Source organism: Protomyctophum parallelum (genome assembly GCF_964188405.1).
Source record: "Protomyctophum parallelum genome assembly, chromosome: 2".
NCBI lineage: Eukaryota > Metazoa > Chordata > Actinopteri > Myctophiformes > Myctophidae > Protomyctophum > Protomyctophum parallelum.
In genome coordinates, this window is record NC_139699.1 from 53712427 (window position 1) to 53738080 (window position 25654).

The 25654-nt window shown below is 40.8% G+C and overlaps 1 protein-coding gene across 2 annotated transcripts; it reads left to right on the top strand.

Annotated features, from left to right (window-relative positions):
* The first annotated feature begins 6230 nt into the window (after nucleotides 1–6230).
* On the top strand, nucleotides 6231–25346 carry dync1li2 (dynein, cytoplasmic 1, light intermediate chain 2). Of its 2 annotated transcripts, none has more exons than XM_083794253.1 (13): nucleotides 6231–6409; nucleotides 7380–7453; nucleotides 7725–7841; nucleotides 8106–8336; nucleotides 12542–12702; nucleotides 14794–14887; nucleotides 15538–15673; nucleotides 15948–16059; nucleotides 16147–16206; nucleotides 17006–17050; nucleotides 17857–17974; nucleotides 20661–20780; nucleotides 21849–25346. In XM_083794253.1, exons 1-13 carry the CDS (start codon nucleotides 6324–6326, stop codon nucleotides 21965–21967), a joined length of 1473 nt encoding a protein of 490 aa, XP_083650379.1. In that variant the 5' UTR covers nucleotides 6231–6323; the 3' UTR covers nucleotides 21968–25346. The 2 variants fall into 2 exon arrangements, with proteins under 2 accessions (XP_083650379.1, XP_083650380.1); XM_083794254.1 differs by having other exon boundaries at nucleotides 21854–25346.
* The last annotated feature ends 308 nt before the right edge of the window (nucleotides 25347–25654 follow it).

A 25654-nucleotide genomic window follows, 5' to 3' on the forward strand; every position in this document is an offset into this window, starting at 1 on the left:
TAACCAAATCTTTAAACATATCGGCACAATCAAGCTGAGCTGTCTTGGGAGAAACAAGACTATAAGAAAGCAGTATCATCATTACTGATGGGACAGCGCCCTCTTCTGTTAGACCTTACAGCCAGCAGGGTGTAGTACAGATCTAGATCATAACCACACAACAAACAGCAGTAGATCAAGTTTTACAATTAATTATATATTTTATATAACAAATCTGTAAATGCTTTGGACTGCTAATATAGATTAAAAGTATATTGTCTTGTGCATTTGAGAATATGAAATGTTAACTTGAACCTTTGGAATAGAGGTGTGCATAGACTGCATATACTACCAAAGAAACATGCATTACATGTCAAGAAAAACAACTCCACCATTAGAATTTGATTCGTTGAATTTCAGACATGCACTTCAATGTCTACTACAGGCCTGCACTTGAAGCCATGGTTCATTGAGCAGGCAGATCTAGTTTCTGTTAAGGGTTGGCGAATAAGAAAATATATGTTCTCAAGTTGTTTTGTTTCCCCTGCTGGCAGGGGAACTCTGCTGTGATAAAAAGGAGTGGTGAGGTCAAGTTTCACATGATCCAAGAGCTCTGGCATGTGGTCCCAGTGGTAAAACCACTAAAGCCAACCAATCTACTTCACAAAGGTGGAGGACCCACAGCTATATTGGAATGCCCGGGGGAAATCCCTAAAGGCATAATGTAAATGTTTAAAGCCCATAACAATCACAACCAACACCTGGTGAGGAAGAATAGGGCACAATATGGATAATGCATGGTTGTGCTTAACTGACAACTGTTGAAAATTTGTGGGCGAAGGGAGCAAACAATGTGATTCAGCCAAACAATGCTTGTGCATGATACATTTTGGCCTATATACTAGTAAAAAATCACAACTGTGTGAAGTGAGGGGCGCTAATATATTAAAGTCTAACTCATGATTAGGTGATGTAATGGTTATGTAAAACAAACGGTGACAAAACAAACATTAGTCAGACAGTAAGGATACAAAAATATAACACACACACACACACACACACACACACACACACACACACACACACACACACACACACACACACACACACACACACACACACACACACACACACACACACACACACACACACACACACACACACACACACACACACACACACACACACACACACACACACACACACACACTACATTTGAGCATATAGCACCATCTACTGGAGATCTATTACAACAGCCACTTTTTAAGAGCTGTTCGTGCTTAGAGAGGCACTTACTATACCTGAATCTGTTAGCCATGAGGTTTTACATTTACATGATGGAACAAAGTCTGTTTCACCCATCAGTTGAAAAAGGTGCCTTCAACACCATTGAGTCAGATCTGCTGGTGGAGAAACTTGCATCGCAGCAATGCAGGTGGACCATGGCTTGGGTCACTGACTACCTCACAGACAGACCACAGCACGTAAGGCTCTTGTGGGCTGGTGTGCAGTCCAACACGGGTACTCCCGAGGGGACTGCTGTCAACTTTCCTGTTCACTGCCGTGCCTATATCTATGACTTCCACTACAATTCAGAGTGATGCCACCTGGACACCTACCTCCACAAGTTGTCATCGTCAGAAGCATCACAAATGACAACACAAGTGAGCATGATATGACGAGATAGTAAAGGGACTTTGTGAGGTGGAGTGAGGTGAACTACCTGCGGCTCAACGCCAGTAAGACCAAGGAAATGGTCATGGACTAATCTTAGCCAATCAGGATGGGATATGAAAAATTGAATGCAGATCCGTCTTGATCACATGACTATAGATATGTGTACCGATTTGCGTGATGTTTGGACAAAATCTGTAGGATACAGTATATTAAAAAAATTATGTTTTGCAAAACTTGGCCTCCTGGTGGTGCTGAGGCTGATGCAGGGTATCAGTTTTTCCTTGGCCTCTAGGGAGTGTGTATGCAAAGTTTCACACCGATCGGTCCAGTTATAGATAAAACCTGAATCAGCCTGTTATAGTGCCACTGTGCCACCATGAGGCCGATTTGAAAAATGTAGGGTGGCATTTTATACTTGGCCTAGGGGGAATGCGCATGCAAAGTTTCACTGCAATCTGACACTACATTCACCTCCTGAACACTTTGGAAGTCAGTCTTAGCCAAATATGAGGATGGAATATGAAAGATCACGCCCGTGTGAAGTGAGGGGCGGTCTTATCAGCGTACGTCATCATGACGTGAAATAGTCACTTATTCGTACCTATTTGCTCAGACACTATGACGTAAAATTCATTGTCAATGGGAATTTATTGTTTGTGTAGGACAAAAATACCGATTTGCTCGTCCACATATGACGTAAATTCTCCATTCATTGTCAATGGGAATTTAATGTTTGTGTAGGACGGACATCTACACTAATAGCTGAATATAGGAGGGGCTAGCGCCCCTGAAATATCTGGCAGATTTGTGTGATGTTTGGACATAATCTGTAGAAGTAATGATGTTTAGCGAAAATCGTCCTGCTGCCCACAGTCGGACGGATGGACGGACGAACACACAAACAGGGCACAGACAGGGTGAATACATAGTCTCAGCCACGCCTTCGCCCAGGCGGAAACAATAATAATTGTGTTGGTGTTACTAACACGATGATCAGCTATTATTAGTTATTTGTCATACGACAAAGTATACCAATCATTGCCAATCATTCATACAGTATTTGTATTTACATGATATGTATTTGCATGTACAAATCATACCCGTCTGAAGTGAGTGGTGCTGTACGTACTGTACTGTACAAGCCCTCCTCCCTGGCCTGTGTGTGTGTGTGTGTGTGTGTGTGTGTGTGTGTGTGTGTGTGTGTGTGTGTGTGTGTGGCTGCGCAACAGTGACACTTGGTGGTCAACAAACGCTATAACGCTATTTCCGTGCTGGGACACAAACCCAGCCAGCCAGTGGAGGGAATTATTAAAATATTTAGGGTATAAAAACCAATCTAATTAGTAGTACCAAAGTATATTACCACTCAAATTATTATTAAAGTATTTACCTTATATATAGGGAATAAAACAGGTAATCATAAGGGGGAAAAAGGATATGTAATCATATAATGTGCGACTAAATAGTAACAGGCCTCACTAAAGCTAAAATCATGGAATTAGTAAATATTTATTGAAGTAGAGAGTATAAAGTACACAGAGGCATCTTTCTCCCGACGCGTGCACGCTCGTGCATGCACACACTCTCTCTCTCTCTCAGGTCCCACAAAGCAGGTCAACCTGACCTCTAGACAGGACTGTGCAAACAATGAGATGGCAGGATGGTTGGGGAAACGTACACACACACATAAGGGAGGGTGGTACTCAGGGTACAGGGTTCACACACCACACACACACACACACACACACACACACACACACACACACAAACTGGTTGATTTAAGTAAGAGTACAATGACTGACTGGAACATTTAAGAAAGCTCAAATACACACACATAAAGATGATCTCATAATGACTGGCACATTTAATTGAACACATCACATCACACCCACGCACCCAGGGAGCAGAGTCCGGAAGAAAGGACCAACGCGACACTTCAAAGAAGGGGGATGGCCAAGAGCACCCCCTGAAGAAAATGAACTATTCTGATTGGCTATATTCACAAATTGGAACTATTAAATATTTCTGTCGGCCCATGGAATCGTTACTCTCTCATGCTGTAGGAGGGAGTCCAGAGGTCTACTGGTGGTTTGATCGGTGACTTCTGTCGGTAACATTGATTGTATATCCATATTTGATTCATTATGATTGTAATAGGCTCAATTTATATTGTTGTAGACATGGGAACAAACATAAGTGTACATTAGTTAATAGGGCTTTGATTATTAAAACTTATAGATAATTATAACTATTTGTTGTGTATTCATTCCAGAGGTTGGCACAAGTTTTGGACATAATCATGCAAAACGAACGCGTATTGATCTGGTTTTCTGTACCTCCTTGGAGGTTAAAGGTGAAAGGCCAGAGGTTAAAATCTTCTCCACCAGCCAGCCAGCCAGCCAGCCAGCCAGCCAGCCAGCCAGGGACACATATTATTGCTGTGCATTGGAGTGGCTGCACCACTCAAAAATATACTTGACAGTTCTTAGTCAGACAGCTATATACCGGTAGGACGCTACTGAATTGGCCCTCTAGTGTATTTGACCTGTATACATTTGTGGTAAGTACATTGGCCTCGAAGCCTCAGGCACTCCAGGGGCCCCTCGGTACTGGACCTCATGGTTTATTGTTTTTTTATATAGGCCTATCAACTGACATGGTCAATGTTAAATACAGATTATGATGGAATTAGAATGTTGGCATTCAAATGTATAAACAACACCAAGATTGTTGGCCAGCCCAAGACAGTCTGAACTAGAAAAAGTGCCCTACTGGGCACAGGTCTCCACCAGGATGAGCAGATGTGAAGAATTCCAGGCAAAGGTTTTTCCTTGGCCTCTAGGGAGTTGGCATACAAAGTTATCCACAGATCCGTGCAGTTAGAGGTAAAAACACTTTTCGGCCAGTTATAGCGCCACCTTGAGGCTGAGTTGAAATTGTTCATGTGGCATTTCGTCCTCTGCCTAGTGGGAATGTGGGTGCACAATTTCACGGAAATCACGTGATGTGTTCATGATTTGCAGCATTTTGTTTGAAACTGAGCACTCCTGTGAACTTTGGAAGCCAATCTTAACCAATCAGGATGGAGTCTGAGAAATCTGAAAGACCGGTTTCGTTGAATGGCTCTAGAGAGACTGTGTACCAATTTGCGTGATGTTTGGACAAAATCTGTAGGTGTACTGTGCAAAAACTTGTTTTGCACAAAGCGGCCTCCTGGTGGCGCTATAACAGGCCGTTCTGGAAATCTGAAAGACCGGTTTCGTTGAATGGCTCTAGAGAGACTGTGTACCAATTTGCGTGATGTTTGGACAAAATCTGTAGGTGTACTGTGCAAAAACTTGTTTTGCACAAAGCGGCCTCCTGGTGGCGCTATAACAGGCTGTTCTGGAAAGTTTGGGGCAGAGGTTCATCGTTGGCATCCAGGGAGTGTGTGTGCAAAATATGGCATCGACCGGGTTAACGGTGGCCGAGATTAGCTGTTCACGGACACACGGACACACACACGGACGGACGGAGTGCAAAACATACTCTCCCCACATGCCTTCGGCCTGGTGGAGACAACAATCACTCTATATTTTGGCCTATGTAGTATGTAGCCCTAAAAAAACAACTAATGTAGGTTCATTGTCACTACTGTAGTGTACATAGTCTTTCATTAGAAGCAATACATTTACATTAGGCTACTCAGTACTTACCCATTGTTGTACTTTGCTGGATGGCAGCTCTTGGTGTCTTTGGCAGTGTCCTCACTGTCCTGCTAGTCTCATTCTGATGGCAGCTCTTGGTGTCTTTGGCAGTGTTCTCACTGTCCTGCTAGTCTCATTCTGATGGCAGCTCTTGGTGTCTATGGCAGTGTCCTCACTGTCCTGCTAGTCTAATTCTGATGGCTGCTATTTTCTGGCTCACCCTTGGCAGGTTCTTGTTAAATGTGAGATTGGAGACACAAAATATGCCATGTGCGTGATATTGCAGGATGTAAAAGTGGGGCCAGGGGACCCCATATAGCTGCTATAGGGCCCCCAGTTCCATGAGTGTGAACTCTCTAACGCACTGGACCATGGGCTAGAACTCTAAGGCTAGAACAGCCTCAACTGGCCTGGGCCGTGGCTCAGTGGACCAGGCACCTTGGCTGGTAATCCAGTCTGGCAGTGTGCCGTGGGTTCGACAACTTCGACTCCCGATTCCTACAGTCTTTACTGCATGTCATCCCCCCATCTCTCTCCCCATTTCCTGTCAGCCTACTGTCTGTCCCTCCATAAAAAATATAAAATAAAGGCAAAAGTCACTAAAAAGTCCCTCACTTCACTATCTTGTCATGCTCTCGAGTCATTGCTCACTCGTGTTGTCATTTGTGTTTGTGATGCTGCTCAGCTGCTGACGATGACAACTTTATTAGAGTCCCCCAGCCAAATGTAACCACTTAAACTTAGTATTTTATACTATGTCTATTCAAAGGTCATTTTTGCATAATTTATATTTAACAAATCTTCTCTTAAGGGGGACCTTGGTACACAATATTTTCAGGGTGCTTTCTTTGACAGAAAAGTTTGAGAACCTCTACTGAGTCTGACGTGATCCCGCAGGAAAGGAAGGGAGGAGGTCCATAGGGGCGCCCTAGTAGGGCCTTGTCTTTGTGGTTGCTAGAGAGAGAGAGAGAAAGAGAGAAGATGGCTCCCGTTCTGGAGAAACAGCTCCTGGGCGCAGCCGGCTCAGGCGACAATAACAACGAAGACGAGGAAGGACAAAGCCTTTGGTAAGTTGGAATAATTTTCTTACAGCCTCCGTGCCTTCTTCCAACAAGCCACAACGACAAGCCTCACTTTATCACTGTGCTTTATCGCTACTACTACTACCCGCTGCTTTCCAGCACAAACCCGGCGAAGCAGTAGCATTTAGCTTGTCCGCTAACATTAGCCAACCCGACCCATCCGTTTGTGACTACATGCCAGGCTAACGCTAACCACTAGCGAGTTCCCCATAACATCAGCTGTTGTGTGTAACGTTATTGACATTTAACTAGTGGGATGGTGATCATTCGTAAGATCACCAGACGCCATATCTTTACATTTTAATAATCTGTCCAAGCTGCTGGACAGTAGTTATTACCGTTATATTGCATATGTGTCTACTGGTCTGGCACCAAGCTAGCCAACATCACCGAAGGCAGCCGGCGGCGACGTCAACTGCTACTGTAGCTAATGACAGAACCTATTATTTATACTTGGTTGTCAAATGCAATGATTGTTATCAGCGCTTGGGCACCAGGGGTGTTGCACATTCTCTCCATTAAAAAATATATATATTTTAAAGCTATTTCGTTTTAATAGCTCACGCAAAGCGTCCGTTCATTTATATTTAGTCCATTGCTGTGTTTTCTTTGCTGTATTTCCTGTTTTTTTTTTTTTTTTTTTTTTTTTTACTGTTGCCTGGGACCATATATAACTGTCTGGGACTCATCTCACAGTCTCAGATTTAAGCTATTATCTTTTAACTCTGGGGTAAAGATTTGGCGTCCATGATTCTGTGAAATACAATTGGTCTCAATGAGGAATGAATAGGGAGAATGGATGCTATCAATAGTCAGAGCACCTGATTGTCGTGCTAACGCCCAAGAATAGTGTGAGAACTGCTCACTGAGTCACCGTGTTGGCGACTTTGTTGTGTGTTGTCAGTCATGTGTGTCTTTTTCCTATTTTAAATGCTGATTTGGGGATTCATTGCAGGTCATCAATACTGAGTGAGGTCTCAACACGTTCAAGTTCAAAGTTGCCATCTGGAAAAAATATACTCGTGTTTGGTGGGTATAAAATCAGTTGCTACATACTACATACATATGTAGTGTAGAGTCTACACTACATTAAGATAACAGTCCATAGTACCATAGCTAGCTAGTCCTACCATAACATGACAATCTATTAAGATGTTACATTTAATAGGTAATGATTAAATTTTACAATTGTTCCGTTACTTGTAATTATTTTCGCTTATTAATATAATATTGTTAAGAACAGTGTGTGTGCATTATGAGTGCATGGAAGAAAACTGACAGGACCGTCCAATTGTCCCAGGTGAGGATGGATCAGGAAAGACCACGCTCATGGCAAAGCTTCAAGGAACGGAACACAACAAGAAAGGGAGAGGGTTGGAGTACCTCTACCTGAATGTCCACGATGAGGACATAGATGGTGAGTTTGTCTGCTTTTCTCTTTTAGTAAATTATTACATAAATGCCTAATTTCAGCTAAGTATTTGAAGGCATGAACAAATTATTAAATGCATGGCCTGTTCAAGCCTATTTTCATTATAGGTACCAGTCACTGTCAGACATTTATTTGTATATTTAAATGTATGCCTGTTTTTGCAATTTAGCAGAAAAGTTAACTTTTAACTTAATCATCAACTAATATTTCATGATTGTGACAGCCCTATTTGTGACTACTTCTCTGCAGACCTTACCCGCTGTAATGTATGGATCCTGGATGGAGACCTGTACTATAAAGGCCTGCTTAAATTTGCCGTATCGGCTGAGTCACTCGGTGACTGCCTGGCCGTGTTTGTTGTGGATATGTCACGACCATGGACCATTATGGAGTCACTACAGAAATGGGCTAGCGTGCTACGTGATCACGTGGACAAGCTCAGGATCCCTCCTGAACAGATGAGAGAAATGGAACAGAAAAGTACGTAAATGAGTGACTTAATTTATGGGCATCTGAATCACTGTGCAGCTGAGGGTGTACTAAATGATATTCAATCAATGGATATGGGAGTCAAAAATGGGAAATTTAAGGGGAAACATAGACCAACTCTCACTTGACTTTTTGCTTATAAAGCAGGTTTTGTTTAAATCAACAGGTAACTTGTTTCTAGCTGGTCTCAGTGAGTGGCTAGGATAGTTGGTGTCGTGACCTGGTGGACAGTGGTGGTGATGGGTGGCTGTGTGTGTTATAATAACTAATCATTTTACTAATGAGGCCGGAAATTGGTGCTGTGATTGGACGGCAAACTGACCATGAATGGCGCTGAAATTACCATCAGAAAAATTACCATCTATGGTGCTGAAAGTAGTTTAATGTATCTAGGTTTTACTGACAGAGGAAAGACGATAAAGGACAGAACCTGGATCCTCCTTCACTACTCGCAATGCACCAAATTTGCCACATTCAGCAAAAAAGAAAAAGATATCGTCATATCACCAAATGGGTATGGACTAGTATACATAATAAATGGAGTCCCACTCCCAACACTGCCTTCCTCCTCATACAAAAGGAAGGAAAGCTTAGTCACTGCATAGCACAGGCAAGCATACAGTATAACATTTCACATGGTCATGGACTTCTAGGTCATCGTTAGCGAGGCCCATGATGCTCAGCTGTGTTTTTTGACTAGAGGCTATTTCTAGAGCTCAATACTTGTGATACATTCAGATGCTGTGATTCTTTTAATTTTTAGACATGACCATATCTGTCTTGAACTGTTCCTTTGTACCCAGAAATCTTCTTTTTCTTGAAACAAGTTGGTTTAGCCTGCAGGGTTTTTTTTCTCTCTCTCTCTCTCGCTTCTTTTTACACCAGGCTTGTCTTTCTCCAAAGGTTACTTGCTGTGACTTTTCTGCTTATGTAACACTTCCATGTTTTGTTATGGCAGATAGATCACAGAGTGGTAATGTGTATTTCCGTGGTAGTGGAAATATCTGAGTTTGTTGTTGGTAAATGTCCATATTGTATAGTCTATGGATTTTACACTGTAAAATTCTGTGTTTATAAATGTAACTCTTGAGTGTATAAATGGAACTGTTCACCTGGGCTCTGAGTGATGTGCAAAAGAGTAAAGGGAAGTACGTTGGTACATGTCAAAAGTGAAACAAATTTGAGCTTACTAAGCTTGGAAGGTACATTTATATTTGTAGTCTCTCTTTCCTTACAACTGGAGACAAGCTTACTTGACTCCACCCATGGTCAGGCTTTTGCAAGAGCATGTCATCCAGATAGGGCATTTACAGCATGTCAGATATGATGTCATCACTGGCACTGCACAATGGTGCACATAGCAGATTGGTCATACCAATCCAGAGAGTGTATTTGTTGCGCATGGTCAGAGTCTAAGAGGTGTGTGGTCAGTGTGTGTGTGTGTGTGTGCGCGCATTGCTTTTGTTCAGTCAGTCTTGCAGGCCTCTTGCATCATGGTTCCCTCCCCTCTTGACAGTAGCGTCAGGGAAAGGAAGGGACGTAAGCCCTGAATTCATTCAGTGGGCTGGATGTTGTTCTGACTCCAGACCTGTAACTGGAGCAGGCTGTCTCAAGTCAGAATACTTGATCAACCATTTGCTGGATCACACTTTACATAAATCACATGAGGAGATTGTTGATTTACCAATTTGTGACAAAAAGGAATTCTGTTGGTGGCCCTTGTATGTGGAAAATAAGTGTTGGCTTTTTTTCTGGTTTGTTTAGACTTCTTTAGACTTGAAGTCCATTTCTTTAAAATCAATGAAAAAAGTTGCTATGTCAAGTCAGGCATATTGTATGTCTCTATGGTAAACATTAGTCATGGTTGGTCATTCATAAAGCTTAAATGAACTAATAACTTGATATGAGTCAGAATAAAATGAATAGCTTTCCCCCATGCTGAAACTCAAATCTACTGCTACAATGCTTAAACAGTCCATTCACATTGTAGAACAAGCACGTTATATTTGCACTGTTGCTTTGCTTTGCTCAGACTACTATCAGATGTACTGAGCTGATGGAGCTATGTTGTAAAATAAAAATAAGTCCTACTACTTGCGGAACTAACTGGCTTTATGCTTACCTTATAACGTCTTAACTAAGACCACTAATGACATGTTTAGTAGCCTAAAACATTTTCTTGTTTTTCAATAATGGGACTTCATTATGTATTAACTGGAATATGTCTATCTTTAAAAATGTATCTCTGGCCGTGTTATGTAAGAAAAGTACATTATAGGCTTTGACTTCTCAACAGTGTAATCTGTAGTATGTGGCCTGAAAGAAGAAAAACAAATCCCCAGTTATAGAGGCTTGCTGTGGTCTAGCAAAATGTTCACACAACATTCCTAGAGGTCCCAGTAAACCCTAAAGATTCAAGAACATAGTACGTTTATGCAAAACAGGCAAGGTGTACTTTAGTTCAAGTAAAGGCAAAAAACAAAACACAAACGATAATATATTATTTTAGCATATATTATTTTAGCATATTAAAATGTGTAAAATGAACAATTGTTCTGAAATCATGCATCTAATTAGGTTAGGAAGGAAGTCAATGTGGAGGGGCACTATTTGTGGGCCATTCATTACACTTTCAATTACCGGTATATAAATCTATCGAGAGGCCAGCTATATAGAGTTTTAGGGCAGCCAGCACCAACAAGGTGCCAGTGTTATGACTGAGTGAGTTACTAATAATTATATAGATAATCATATTAACATATGCAAAGAGTCCTGTTTGAAGATTATTATCAAATCTATTCTGATGCTCTATTCTGATGCTTTTATCGATGTAACCGCCTCCCTCTCAACAATGCTAAACAAACTCGATCTTTGTCCAGCAGTACCTCTTCTAGTGCACACCTTCTCTTCACTGCCATACAACTCAGTACCACTAGCGAATGTGAGTGAATATAAACATGACATAGTATAATTGCAAAAGACTGATATCTAGGTTTTTGGCAGTGATACGGCTAATACTATAAAGCCTTTGCAGAACTATAAATCACTGGCTATGCCATGGTTGACTTGACACTGATAACATAGCTATGGCAACACCTAGACACAGCCGCCTGTGTGAACTCACTGCAATCCGTTCACATGCGTCAAAACACAAAAACACCCTAAAAATATGCGAAAGATTCTAAATGTATATTTGTGTATTGCACTTCTTTGCACGGTCCACCGTATGTTCAGCAGCATTAGATTTGCTTAATCAGGAGGATTCACCCTGAATCAGAGAGGGAATTGTGATCTAATTGCTTACATTTGTCCACTCCCTGGGCCGGTATGTTAAATCCCATGGCGGAGACGTAAACATTTTGTCTCGCACATACTGGTGGTGCAAGGGGGATATCAGGAAGTCATTCTAACTTGTAGGTCACCCATAACGTCATTCCTGACTGAGGAAGTAGGCCATAGCTTCCTGCATCCCAAAACACGGCAACTGACGAGTTGCATCATTCACAAAGCTGATGTAGAACAATGGGAACATATATAAATTTATTTTATTTTTGCTGTTCTGCAGAAGTACTTGTAAAGAAGGGTGGATACACTTTATTAATTTTCATATTGGTGAGAAATCACTGAAATATGGGTAAAGGTATGTATATTGGAAAAAGTACCGGTATGCATTATTTAGAACACAAATTGGAAAATGTCCTTCACGGTGTTTAAAGATTCCACATTACATGTTGTAATAATGTTTGCATAATAACAAATCACAATACCGTAAATGATAAGAGTTTTATCACAACTGACCGGTACATTATCAGTACTATACTTAAACTTTTGCCAAATCCATTTCTGTAATAACAATGATGTGGACAAAATGCTTAAGTAATTAATGCAGACCTAGGGTCAACTGAAATCGGCAACACTGAAAAATATTTATTTTATGGCCTGTCCTGGGTTGGTGTTGTCAGTCATGTCTGTGTATATTGAAGTTATTTACCTGTGCAATCTTGGTTGTTTTGTTGAAATTGTGAATGTCTTTATTCACATGTTCCAGGGTCCCGCGCCAAAAACACAATTAAACCGTTCATCTCAATTATTTGTTTTGTACGACAATTGATTGTCAAGTAAAATGTCATGATAGTGTGACAACACAGTTCTAACTGATGCATTGATGCCTTTCTCTTCCTCTGCTCGTTCACCAGTGTGTAAGGCGTTCCAGGAGTACGCAGAACCAGAGGATGCATCCTCGACCTCCCCACAGAGACGAGGGACGGCAGGAGAGGACGACGACGTTGTTCTGCCTCTGGGAGAAAACACACTCACACACAACCTGGGCATTCCAGTGCTAATAGTTTGCACAAAGGTAATTTAACCTCATTGCTTAAGGACTAGAGATGTTCCCGATACCCTTATCAGCTGCCGATAACTGACTAAACTGCTGGTATCGGCAAGTATGCCAGTGCATGCCAATCCGGTACCATTTCATTTAGAGTAAATTCTTTCCAATGCTTCAGTTGACGTTGCACTACTGTTTTATACTCTGAAAGTACTATTTACATTATTTTACTAATTGCGGTTGCACTTTAACTGTTTATTTATTCCTAGATTTGTTTGCTATGCATTGGTATGGAATCGGTTCTCTGTGTTGACCGATACGCAAGTTGTGGGTATCTGATTTAGATCGAGAAGGAAAAAAATTGCACAATAAATTGTGCAATTTCTTTTTCAAAACCAATTATGGAAGTAGTAAGTACTAGAGTATGTTCACCCTGGGCAGGGTGAACGTGAGACATTAAAGACCGAAATGTGCAAGTCTTGGTGGCTTTTCCAGGTCAGCCCTGATGTTATGTTGTCCACAGTTTGATGCGTTGCTTCTGCCTGCGACGCAGTGTCCTCTTTCTGATGAAAGGCCAGCATTATACTCCCCAGTAAGCCTTCTTGGTAATGGCCAGTGTCGAGGAACACAATGTTGCCATGAGCACAGTTTCACATGGTAGATGATGTGACCACGGAAATGTTCTTTTTCCCTTCTGTTTGTTGCTTGCTCTTCCTCTCTCTCTCCCGTCTTCAATATTCTCTCAGTGGATTTAATTTTTCTCTTGTGGTGGCACTCGTTTATACAGGTCTAGTAGTGCTGCACGATTCTTGCTCAAATGTGAATCTCGATTCTCTTCCACAATAATTGAGATCACGATTCTCATTTTGTCCATGAAAATGTTTGTCTTTAAGTCTGTAGTTGCTGAACTACAGACTAAAATATTCGCAAATATTCTCGTTTTAATATTTGCTACTACCACCAAGTTCTGCTCCAGGAGCCAACTCCTGTGGCTTTAAACAGAAAACATCAAACTGCTTGACTTAAACCTCTCTTGTAGCAAAAACATAAGAAAATGAATTGGACAGCCAACTAGTACTGCACAAATTTAGAAATGAGATCGTAGGTGTATGAAATCTAGGTTGCGATCTTATTTTGATGAATCATGCAGCACTAGAATATAGCAGTTCTCTATAGGCGTTAGTTCCTTTATTTTCCATTGTACAGTAGGTTGATGAATTTAAACACTTTACTGTCTTTGACTATAACCTTTAAACAAACCTAAGTATAATTTTAAATTGTATACATTTTGGTTCATGGATGGATGAAAGTACCTTAGCTGGGGCTAGAAATACAATGTTCACCTCAGAAAAAAGGAGGCACTGATTCAGTTAATTTATGTACTGTATGGGCTGCCTAATGGATGGATGTTGTGCTCTAGAAATGAGGCTTAAAGGTCTATGGAGAATATCAAAGCCTATAAAGATGTTTAAAAAAATGTATCATGAGTGGTGTTGTTGCTATACTGGGCACATGCCACAGATGATGCCACATAATGACAATATAGATAAGATTAGCAGGCTGTGACAATAGACCCAATTCCATAATATTCAGTGAGTGATGTGGTGCATCTCTTTATGTTAATTCCAATTGTTTTGGAAACTTTTGATCAGATCTATAGAGAAGAGTGTAGCAGGACTATTTATATTTGATGACCGTCTCCTGCATATTTAACCAGGCCCTGCTGTCGGGACACGGGCATGTTTAATTTGAGGAAGTGGCTGCTTGGCCCGCCCTGAGTCATGCTCGGCTGACATGGATGTTGTCAGTCGCCTCCCCCTTGTGGTCACCATGGAGAGGTGTGTCGAGAATGCAAGGTTGGGCCCAACTGCTGGCCTGCTGAATTTGAGTGCTGCCTGACAGTACCTGTTATCCTAAAACACAAAATGATGTTGCAAAAAGGAGGTTGATAGGGTGAGAAAGAATACGAGTTGGACCAGATGTGTGTGTGTGTGTGTGTGTGTGTGGGGGGGGGGGGGTCCAGTGATGTGGTTGTATGACAAAGCACGAATATATCAGGAGAACATATAAGTGAGTCTCATCTGTGATGGCTGTATACCCCTTGTCTCTTCTCTTCAGTGTGACGCAGTCAGTGTATTGGAGAAGGAGCATGACTACAGAGAGGAGCACTTTGACTTCATCCAGTCTCACGTCAGGCGATTCTGCTTAAAGTGTATCCTTTCTTCTTGTGTGACCATAACATCTGCCTTGTATCAGTCAAAGTAACCATTTTTAACTAAAAAAACAATGCTTCTGTCTTCCAATCGAATGCCTTGATATTTCTATAAATATCTTGCCACAATCTGATTGACTACTGTGTAACTGTGATTCCTTGTTGAATTAATGTCAATGGAGTCTAACTTCAGGTTGGCCTTTTTCCCCTCTAGTGGCAGGGCTCTAGGGAAGGCAAGTTCACATCTCCTAGTATTGCCATACAATCTGCTGTGCACATTAAAAACCCTTTGATTGCCACCCCTAATAGCAGCTGATTGTGCCTTCTGCCAGCTCTAAACGACATATTTGAATGCCAAAAAAGAAAGTGCTACCATACCATTAGGCAAATGTTTCCTCCTGCATACCTTTTACTCCCAAACATCTTTGTCTCATAGACAAAGATGGTACCACATTATAAGCCGGACAATGCAGTGGAAAAGCAACCGTAATCTTTTTTTCTTTTTTTTTTAGACCATAGTATAAAGGTGATGCATCTTTGCATACAATACCCTAGTGTGCTAAATGGTTACATGTATCTGCCCAGTAAAAGTTGAAACATATCCTCTGTGCCTCCCAGTGACTGTTCTTCAGCTTAACGCCACCTACCAGATGGAGCTGGTCTGATCTACACCTCGGTCAAAGAGGAGAAGAATTTAGGTCTTCTTTACAAATACATAGCTCATAAAGTGTATGACTTTCAGTTCACCTCACCTGCCTTAGTGGTGGAGAAGGATGCAGTGTTCATGTAAGTGAAATCTTTACCAGCTCTGTGCTTCTTGACTCATTTTTTAATTGTCTTCCTATTTTGCCTGTCTTGTCTGACAAGACAAGACATGACGTCAAGATGGCTAAAGATAAGCCAAGGGACGACAATCATGGTTCACCGCTTCACATGTGTTGTGGCCACTTAATGACTTTACTAGTATGTACTGTATTCAGTTGCTGAATCGCAGTTTCTTTTTGGAAACACAATCACTTAATTGAAGTACCGGTATTTCTTATTTTCTTCCCAAATTTAGTCCATCTGGATGGGATAACGAGAAGAAAATTGGGATTTTGCACGAAAACTTTACAACAGTCTCACCCGAGGATCCATTTGAAGACTTCATTATGAAGCCTCCAGTACGAAAGGTAGGAGTGCAAAATTAAAATTCTTCTTGTTGATAACGTATGTAGCATTGATCATTGATGCCATCCTGTTTGCATTCCTCTTTACAGTTGGTGCACGACAAGGAGATAAATGCAGAAGACGAGCAGGTATTCCTGATGAAGCAACAGGTATACGTCATTGTTTACATTAATCACTTCTTGTTTTTTTGTCACCAAGGATGCCTACCATATTTTGAATTCCATTTTGCTGCATTCATACTGACAGCTACAGGCTATTCACTTTCAATGGAAGCCAGCGACATGAAGACACCTGACGTTTGTAGCTGCTACAAAATGTACAAAGCCACAATCCAAGTTGAGCTGGCTTCACCTGCAGCTACATAAGAACCAAGTATTTTTTACACTTAATTTTTATTGATAAAAAGACAAAGACAATACAAAAAAGAAAGAAAAACAAAGCAATGGACAAAAAAAGGAAACATTTTTCATATTACAGGATACATTCATTGAAATCCTCATACATTATCGCTAGGCTGAAAGAAGAGATCCCACTTTTCCCATTTTGTTTTTATAGAACTTATCCTCTTATAGTATGAATGTTAGTTTTTCCTTGACATACAGTTCCTCAGTAATTGCCATCCAATGTTCTTTCGTTGCTGGGTCCTGTTGGCACCAGCGTCGTGTGATCGCTTTTTTACTTGTGTGTTTTAACCATTTCCACTGACCTTTTCTCTTCACTCAATTCTATGCTTTATATTTCCCCACTTGCCTGACGCATACTTGCGCTTGGTATCTTTTGTAGCTGCCAGTGTGAATGCACCATTAACAGCTGTAGTCTTGCATATCAGGAGAGCAGTACAACATCTATGCTGAATTGTAGATACAATTTGTCTATGAATGCACCTTGGAAACGTGTGTTAGCATTCATGCCTCCATTCATTATTCTTTTCGCTTTCTCACTCCATAGTCTCTGTTAGCGAAACAACCAGCCACGCCAACAAGAGGAGCAACAGTAAGTGTCTTCTATGACATTGGTCCTCAAAATTGGGCCTGGGTCCCCTGGGGGTCCATGAGGGGGTTCCAGGAGGTGCCCAGCTAAAAAAGGGACCTTTGACTGATTGTACTTTTCGGCTATATTTCACAATGTGACGAGTTATGAGCTTGTAGATTCATAGTTATCTTCTCTTGTGGTGGTCCCTGGCACGACGTCTTTTCAGTCTGCTACCAAAAGAATATCAATTTGGGGTTCCTTGACATGAAAATGTTATACCACCTTTTGTTTTCTTCCACATCCTATTTATCCAACCTTTTATTTTTCTTTACGAATGCTGACTTACTTTGTATTTGATGGCTTTATTTATTTGATTGGCTATGAACATGCTATAATTTCTACATAATGTTTGTGCATTTGATATCGTTGGTGTTGGGCAGAAACCTTGTATTTCTCTTTTTTTCTTCCATAAATTAATGCCTTATATTTTATACTATATCATATGACAGTATTAAGAATAGCCAACAGATTGGAGCTTGTACTCCAATTTACAAGCTGACAACACGTCACTTGTAGATCTTGTAGATCTGCTATTTCACCAGTAATGACCTACAGTAACCCCAAAATAGAAAAGACCAAAAAAACAAAACAAGAGCTTGTGAGTTGTGACTAAATCAGAAATGAATCCATTGAAACACCTGTTATTCTTTCCATTTCCTGGAAAAGTAATTGTTTTGGACATACAGTACAAGGTTTCTACCCGACTGCGCTCATACTCCGTCACGGTTTTTGAGCCTTCTGTGTGTGTGTGTGTGTGTGTTTTGCAGGAGTCTCCAGGACGGCCGGCCTCAAGTTCACCCAGACCCTCCCCTCGTGCAGGTCAGCCTAATGTGACTGGTAGCTCACCAATGACGGCAGTCAAAAAGCCTGACCCCAACATGAAGGGTAAGCATTTTGATTTAACTGGTGTGTGAGTAGGGCTGTTACGGTCGTGATATTTTAGTGGGCGATAATTGTTGTGCTATTTATTTATATATTTGCATTAAACACTGAAACGATTAAAAAAGTTTGTTGCATTGAACCCTGGAACATATTATAAATCAAAATTTATTTGTTTGACTTTTAGGCTTTGTAAACAAAATGGATACAAAATGCAAAGAAATTACCAAAAAACAGCTATTTAATCATTTTATACTTTTCAACAGATGAATTTATATAGATGAATGGAAACAGTTCTGATGATTATGCGAAATAATTATGATTGTGGCAGTCCTAGTTGTGAGTCAAAATGTCCTAATTGAAGGTGTTATAGTAAAGCTTCTACCCTGGTTGTTGCTTCTGTATTGTTGAATTCACATCTCTATCTCTGAGTAAGGTCGCATTCACACCTCTACTTCGGTAGACTCTATGCGAATGGGGGGGGTGGAGTTGCGTCATTCTTGCATTTTTAATTCACTGCGTGTGCGTTCACACTGCGCTCAACCGCAGCAGGGAACTGTATCAATGTGTTCAATTCATAAACTACACAGTGAAATCTATGGTGTTAAAATTATACTTGTAGTAATAGTTAGGACGTAAAGTGAGGGTAACGTGGATACAGTGTGTCGTCGGAGAGACGGGGACTGTCTGCATGCTGTTCTTTTGGGCACATTGCGGAGGCACAGCGGCCGGAGACGGGAGCGCAAAATGATTCAGAGTTATCCGACGTTTACAATATGCACTGTATACTAGGCTATACTCTCATAGACGATCCGAACATCATATAAAATGAATATGCATATGCCATGTTGGCTACAGTTTAGGCCATGCTGAGCTATGTGTTTAATTTTGAGGTAGGCTATTTATATTTAAACAAGTTGAAGAAAGTCCCCACTCAAATCCCCACACATAGTGGCAGCGCTTCATGTTCACGCACAGACAGAATATTTTGTACACTGCAGTGTTTGTGTGTTTCCTTGAGAAATTGATTTAATGTGCTTGTCTGACCATATTTCAATGAGGGCTTCGGTCTCATTCGACCACGTCTATCCACGGTAACAGGACATCTTTGTTGTGGGTCAAATATGGCCTTTTTCCGTCTCCATCTGTGTTTACTCCTCATACTCCTCACGTTTCATTGCCTTTATTTGATGCGGATTGCATTCACACCTGCAGTGAATCGAAGTCCTTGGAAACGAAGCGAAACCCCCCTCTTTTTTTGGCGAACTAGAATGCGATTGTTTAATCCGCACCAGAATTCTAATGAGCCTTCACAGCTGCCAAACAAAGTGCACTTTCCGACAACAAAGCAGCAGGATTAGTTTTAATCGCAGTAAAGCATTCTGTTGTGAATGCCACCTAAAAATAACTTGTAACAGGATAAGCATTTCTCCATGGCTACCTCCATTAAAATGATTCTCTAAACAATGGATTCCTCCATAGCGTTCCGGATGAGCCTCGTCTGTCACTAATCAATGTAGGCCAGTTTCCACTTGTAGACTAGTGTTCTTGAAATAGATTTCATTGGTCAAGGTGTTTTGTTGTCCATTTGCTTTCATTTTGTTTTGCAGATGTGTATCTTCTATGTTGGCATCAGGTTTCAAGGAAGGCCCACCATATAGATTTGAAAATGGTTTAAGCATGCCACTGCACCACCAGTGGATAAGCATTTAGATATGCTTTAAGACTTGGACTTGATGTTAGATTTAAGTTCATGCCTCATTACCTGAGCTGTGTGACTATGGTTGTCTATATGTAGGTTAGTATATTATGTCACTTTGACCATAAGCATGTCCACCAGAGGTCACTGTGGCTCAATTATGCAAACCTCTAGGTAGGTAGCAGGGGGGCAGTCAGACAGATATTTTGTGAAGCCACTAAGGAAATCGTGATTTCCTGAAAATTCATATAATGGCCTGTTGTGGCGCTGTCATTGGGCTCAAAAAACCCCATAGCTCCATAGAGATCCATGTATTTGGGCCCAACTTCACCTAGACTATTACCTTAATAAACATGGTCATGAATACTTTCTGCTTCCAGTCACTAGTTTAAAGTCTCATTTCTAATGTCATAATATTATTTTTGAAAATTATGGTCCCATTTATTTAAAAAAGTCGCGTATGTTCTGAGGGGCGTGGCTACCGTTAGTCTATGAACGGGATCCCCCACCTACTCGAGTCAAAATAACGGATCTAGAAAGATGCCGATTTACAATTCAAGGACTGACAGGCTTCATTTTACGTCCCTATCAGACCCGGAGAACGCTTTGTCCATATTTCTTTTACAGTCTATGGTAGGTGCATTGATGAAACCACAACCTCTTTGTAAAGAATCCATATGAAGCCCAGGCCGTAGCGTAACGGTCTGGGCACCGGACTGGTAATCCAGTCGCAGTGTGCCGCGGGTTCGACTCCCGGACCCGACACGGCCTTTACTGCATGTCATCCCCCCATCTCGCTCCCGTTTCCTGTCAGCCTACTGTCTGTCCCTTCAAAAATCAATAAAAAGGCGTAAGCCGCAAAAAAAAATATCTTAAAAAAAAAGAAAGAATCCATATGAAGATAGTCAACATGTTGATCAAGTTTTCATTCAGGCTGTAGTCACGTTTAATATTTGACATTTATTTTGGACACAAATGCTGTTTCTTCCCCAGGGGCAGCTGCCAACGAGGGAGTGCTGGCTAACTTCTTCAACAGCCTGTTGAGTAAAAAGACCGGAGCTCCTGGGAGCCCTGGGACGGGAACTGGAGTGCAAGGGTCCGCCAAGAAAACAGGTACAGATCCTGATCCCTCCAGACACTGTTAACATGACTTCCTTGCTATATCCTCACCCTCTTCCCTGCAGGTTACCATTTTGTCCATGGCCATCCGTCAACACGGTCAAAATCGTAAGAAAGACTGTCAGGCTACCCTCGTTGGTGATCCCTGTCCTGTTGTTTTAGATCCATGTCAGGACCTGGGTGTAATTTAGTTGATTGAAAAAGAAGATAGGAATTATGTACACGGTCTGTTTTTGTTTTTATGGTGGGCCTTGGACCATGCTGTTGTCTGGAGATTTCTCCCCACAGTAAGAAAAAGTAAAAAAAGAAGAAAGGGAAGCATTTTCCTCTTATGACACCTGGATGAACTTGGGGAAAGGCCTGTATGCACGAGAACCTCCATGCTCATGTCATGTGACTGCAGAGACATGTCCCAAATGCCACGCAGAAAAAATGTCAAGTTGCCTACAAATGCACGTGCCATCTCACTGCCAGCTTCTGCTCATCACGCAGTTCTAACCGATTAATTAACCTGATGTTTATCAAACTGTTGCTCGGGTAAACCTCAGCTGTTCAAAAATATTTCTGGTACTCATTAAAATCCTCTGTTGATGTATCCATTTGTAGCTCCATCCGAGGATGTACAAATGTGCAGAACATTTGTACACTCTCTCTGAGTTAAATGACCACAGAGGGTTTTATTGTGTATGGAGAAAATATGTGAAACATCTGGGGGGCTCCCGGTGAATGGATGAGGGGAAACGCTGCATTAACTTGTCTCATTGTCTGCACTCCACTGACGTTCTTTTGTTCCAGCCTTGGGCAGAGTCGCCATATCTGTAAAAACCATGTTGAAAGGATAATGCATGAAAACACATTCCCCTTGTCCTCTGATTGGTTTTGCATGTGCGTTAACCATGGCAGTGTGCCGCTGGTGGCCCAGCATGGGACCATACCCCCCCCCCCCCCACCCCAATCCTCCATCCATCCGCTAGCTGGCTCTTTTTTTTAATTCATTGACATACACACACAGAAGCTACAGGAGATTACTTTCTGGCTTTTTTGTCTCCTATCTTTCCCAAGGGCAGAAGCCGGGTTCGACTGATGTTCAAGCTGAGCTGGACAGGATGACCCGCAAACCGGACTCCATGGTTTCAGATAACAACGTACCACCAACACCACCAATGGAGAACGAAGCTTGAAGGCAACAAAACAAAATAAAAACAGCTTGCATCGTCCCACTGCATTAATACTCTGGAAAAATACACCAACATTTACATGACAAACTTTACAAAACAACTTAAAATTGACCAAACTCCCAGTGTCAGCCGAGACAGTGGCTTAGCCAAAATGAGTTTCAGATGCTATCAGATATTTTGGGTGGTTTTCTTTTTCCTTTTCAGGGAGATTGATGATTGGGGGGAGGGGTGGGGGGGGTAGGAGATAAAAGAGATGTGTATGAGATTTTGGGTGTTGAGGAATTTGCTTCGGTTTCAGTCTTCAACTGTAAATGTTGTGCGAGGGCTGTCAGTTTAAGGTAATGTACACACACTCCCTGGAAGCCAGCCAAATGCTCTTGGCTGCAGGCCCCCCCACCCCCCGATCACTGGGGTAAAATACTCAACCCCTCATGTTCCTAAAGAGTGGAAACATACTGCTCCTGTGGCCTCTTGTTCAGCTAATCTCATGGAAGGAAATTGGTTGCGATTTGAAAGATATTTAAACTAAATATATTCAACAAGGAAGATAATGAAAATACTTGCAAGCATAGTATGCTTTTAAAAAATGTTGAATATGATACTGATGTATTTATACAAAAATAATACTTTATTTTATTTTTCTCAGCACCACTTACTCGTTCGAAGAAACATTATCACGTAACTTAAAATACCACTCATGTCATGACACTAATATGACAAATCCAGATAGCTGATAGCATACAATGTTGTCTGCCCCTTAAATGTGGGCCTTAGTCATCCTGTAGGATTCTGTAAATATACAATGCAAAATTTGCTATTCAAGCTTTGGTTAGATTTTTTTTGTACAAAATGCAATTGTATCCAAATTACTAAGAAATGGTCTCTGACTCAAGGCTGGCTGGGATTTGACAGGCATACGGTTTGCAACAGAAGCTCTTCTTTTGGCTACAGGTGTTTGTGTATATGTTTGGGGAGGGGGTTGGGCAGCATCTTTTCCTACTATAACTCCCAAGTGCCTGGCACAGTTTGCTGTTTGTGTCATAGTAGAGGTGCTTGTCTACTTCAAGAGGAAATGCACTGTAGCACCAACAGTTTGTGTTTGTCATTCAAGTAATTTATTTTGTTTTACTTTACTCTTCTTTTTTTGTACAACAAGCCTGTGGTCTTTGTACTTTTTCCAGAAAGGAACATTTCTGTGGCCTATATGACAATGTTCAATTGAGCAATAGTGAATGCCTTTCTTTATGTGAACTGTAAAGATATCTGGAAGTAACCACAATTATAGAGCATTTGCGTCCCCCAGATGAACACTTTTTGTGGCCAACCCATATGGAAATCAGTTTTACGGTTTAAACAAATTGTTAAGCTTATGCTTTAACGCTTGACAGTACTGTCCTGTTTTTCAGTTTCAAGTGTTTTGTATTATTCACTTATCCTGGCATGTCAATTAAAACATTCCCAGTTTCTACATGTAACTGTAGAAATTAATCTCTGTAGGAAAGTTATTTGTCCAGTCCAATCTTTTGTTGTGTGATCATCCTCAGTGCCCATTTAAAATGTTGACCTTTCGCTTCAATGTACAGTTCAGTTCACTGTGCACCCTGCCTTTAGTCATCAATGAGTCAACCATGTCCTTATTAACTTCAGTTATGATGGTGGTATACATTTTATTCTCTGCCATATCACATCTGTCATTTTATGTATGGTTCATGAAACACTTCTATTCACATCAAAGTGCAGATTATCAAACTCAAATCTAACCTACAAAATCCTATGGATTTATCTGACAACAAATTCCAAGTGAGGACAGAAGAGCACTTACAGTAGAGCAAATTGGAACATGAAACACCAAAGATGCAAATTTTCTCTTTTTTTTTTTTTATATAAGTTTTGTTGTAGAATTTGTTATCAACTGTTTGATTTGCAAGTGACTGTTTTCCCTTTTCTTTGCAAGCCATTCCAAGTTTGAGGCCTGTTCATAAACTCACCCACACACAGCCTGTACTTGAGACCTCATATCCAATGTTTCAGGTGTCTAAGGGAAGGAGTTGTATTTGGACATGGTTTATACAGATTACAGAATGTTGATCTGTGAACAAATTGGGCCTGACATCTCAAGTAGGGGTTGCATGTCTTTATTTTTGTTATATTTGCTCTGTAAGGGAATAACCACAAGACCACATTGGTTTGCAGTCTACTTTACTTTTGCATGAACTAATCTGTTGTCACAAGAAGATACTGATGGAACTGCTCTGGATTTTCTGGATTTGATCACAATGAAGTGCTTATTGTTTATTTTGATTGGGCAGTATATGCATCTGAGATCTGTTGCTATAAATACTGAAGCACAAAACTGGAACAGCCACATGTTGAAATAAGCACTTTCCTTTGGACATTTGCATCGGTTCTCTTGTTATTACAGTTAAAGATACATAATGCATACATTTCCTCCTGCCTTGCCTTTTTTTAGAACATGTAATTAATGGCTCTTAGAAGTTTACCTACACATTAAAATTGCATTATTTATCTGCATTTGCTGCTTAATTAATTGAAGGTGCCCCTGGTGGTCAGCTATTTTTCCAGAATTAAATGATGTAACCCATATACTGACTTTATATTCTATTTTCTTTAATTATTTTCTTTTTTTTCCCCTTGGAATCACTGTCACTAGACCTTTTGCTATGGAGATTGTTTGGGAGGCCATTTGGGAACTATCCCAGATAAACCAAATAAATACCCAGTGTTTTCCAGGTCTGTCCTTTCCCCCAATTTAAGAAATCCCCATGTGTTCAATGTTTTGCTTCACGATTTCTTGTAATGAGTAGCTTACAACCTTGCCCAGAAATTACTTTGGTAATAGATACCTATACTAATTTAAGTAAAACATGAGTTCACTTACTAAACGTTTTTTTAGTAATGTTCCCCCTGCTGAGTGAATGACGTTCTCATTTTGCTTGGTTTCAAATTAACACTTGCTCTTTAAGATTGGCCCTTGTGCCAAAGACTGAATGAGACTACTGAACAAATGGATATGTACAATTTATATTCACACTTCTGTTGTGTTGAAAAGGATTGCTTCTTTACAACTTTAATCTTTAGTGAATTGCCTTCAGCCCTGTTGAGACTATACGTATACATAGCCTATTTAAAGCTTTTGCTTCCAGTCCTTTCTATTCAGGATATAAAGATATTGTATACCCAGGTGGCTGGCTGAATTTTGTGTTCTGAATACATTCTGAAGTTTTGATTGTATGACCTTTATACCGTTCTGCAGTCTGTAAGCAGCCTTGTGGAATCTATAGCTTCTTGTGCAGACAGATAAGGAACATGTTTCTCAGCCCTGGCTTCAATAAAACAAAGAACCCAGATTTTGGTTACCTTGGCTTTGAGTTTGTGTGCTCTATGTTTTTTAAGTCTAAAGAATACCCTGAATCCTATGATGTCTAGACACGTGTTTGCATTGTATTATTCTTTTAAGCAAAACAAGACACGTGGATGTGAAGATCAGCAAACCTCACAACATTTATGAGAATGATAGGCTACAGATTTCTCACAATAAGAACAAACATTTGATTGGGTCCCCAGCAAAATGAGTGAATATAGCATCAAAATAGGTTTAACCACCTTAATCCTACAACCAGCTATTTGAAAGAAAAAAAAATAGATCTAGTTGAGAACTAGGCCTATAGA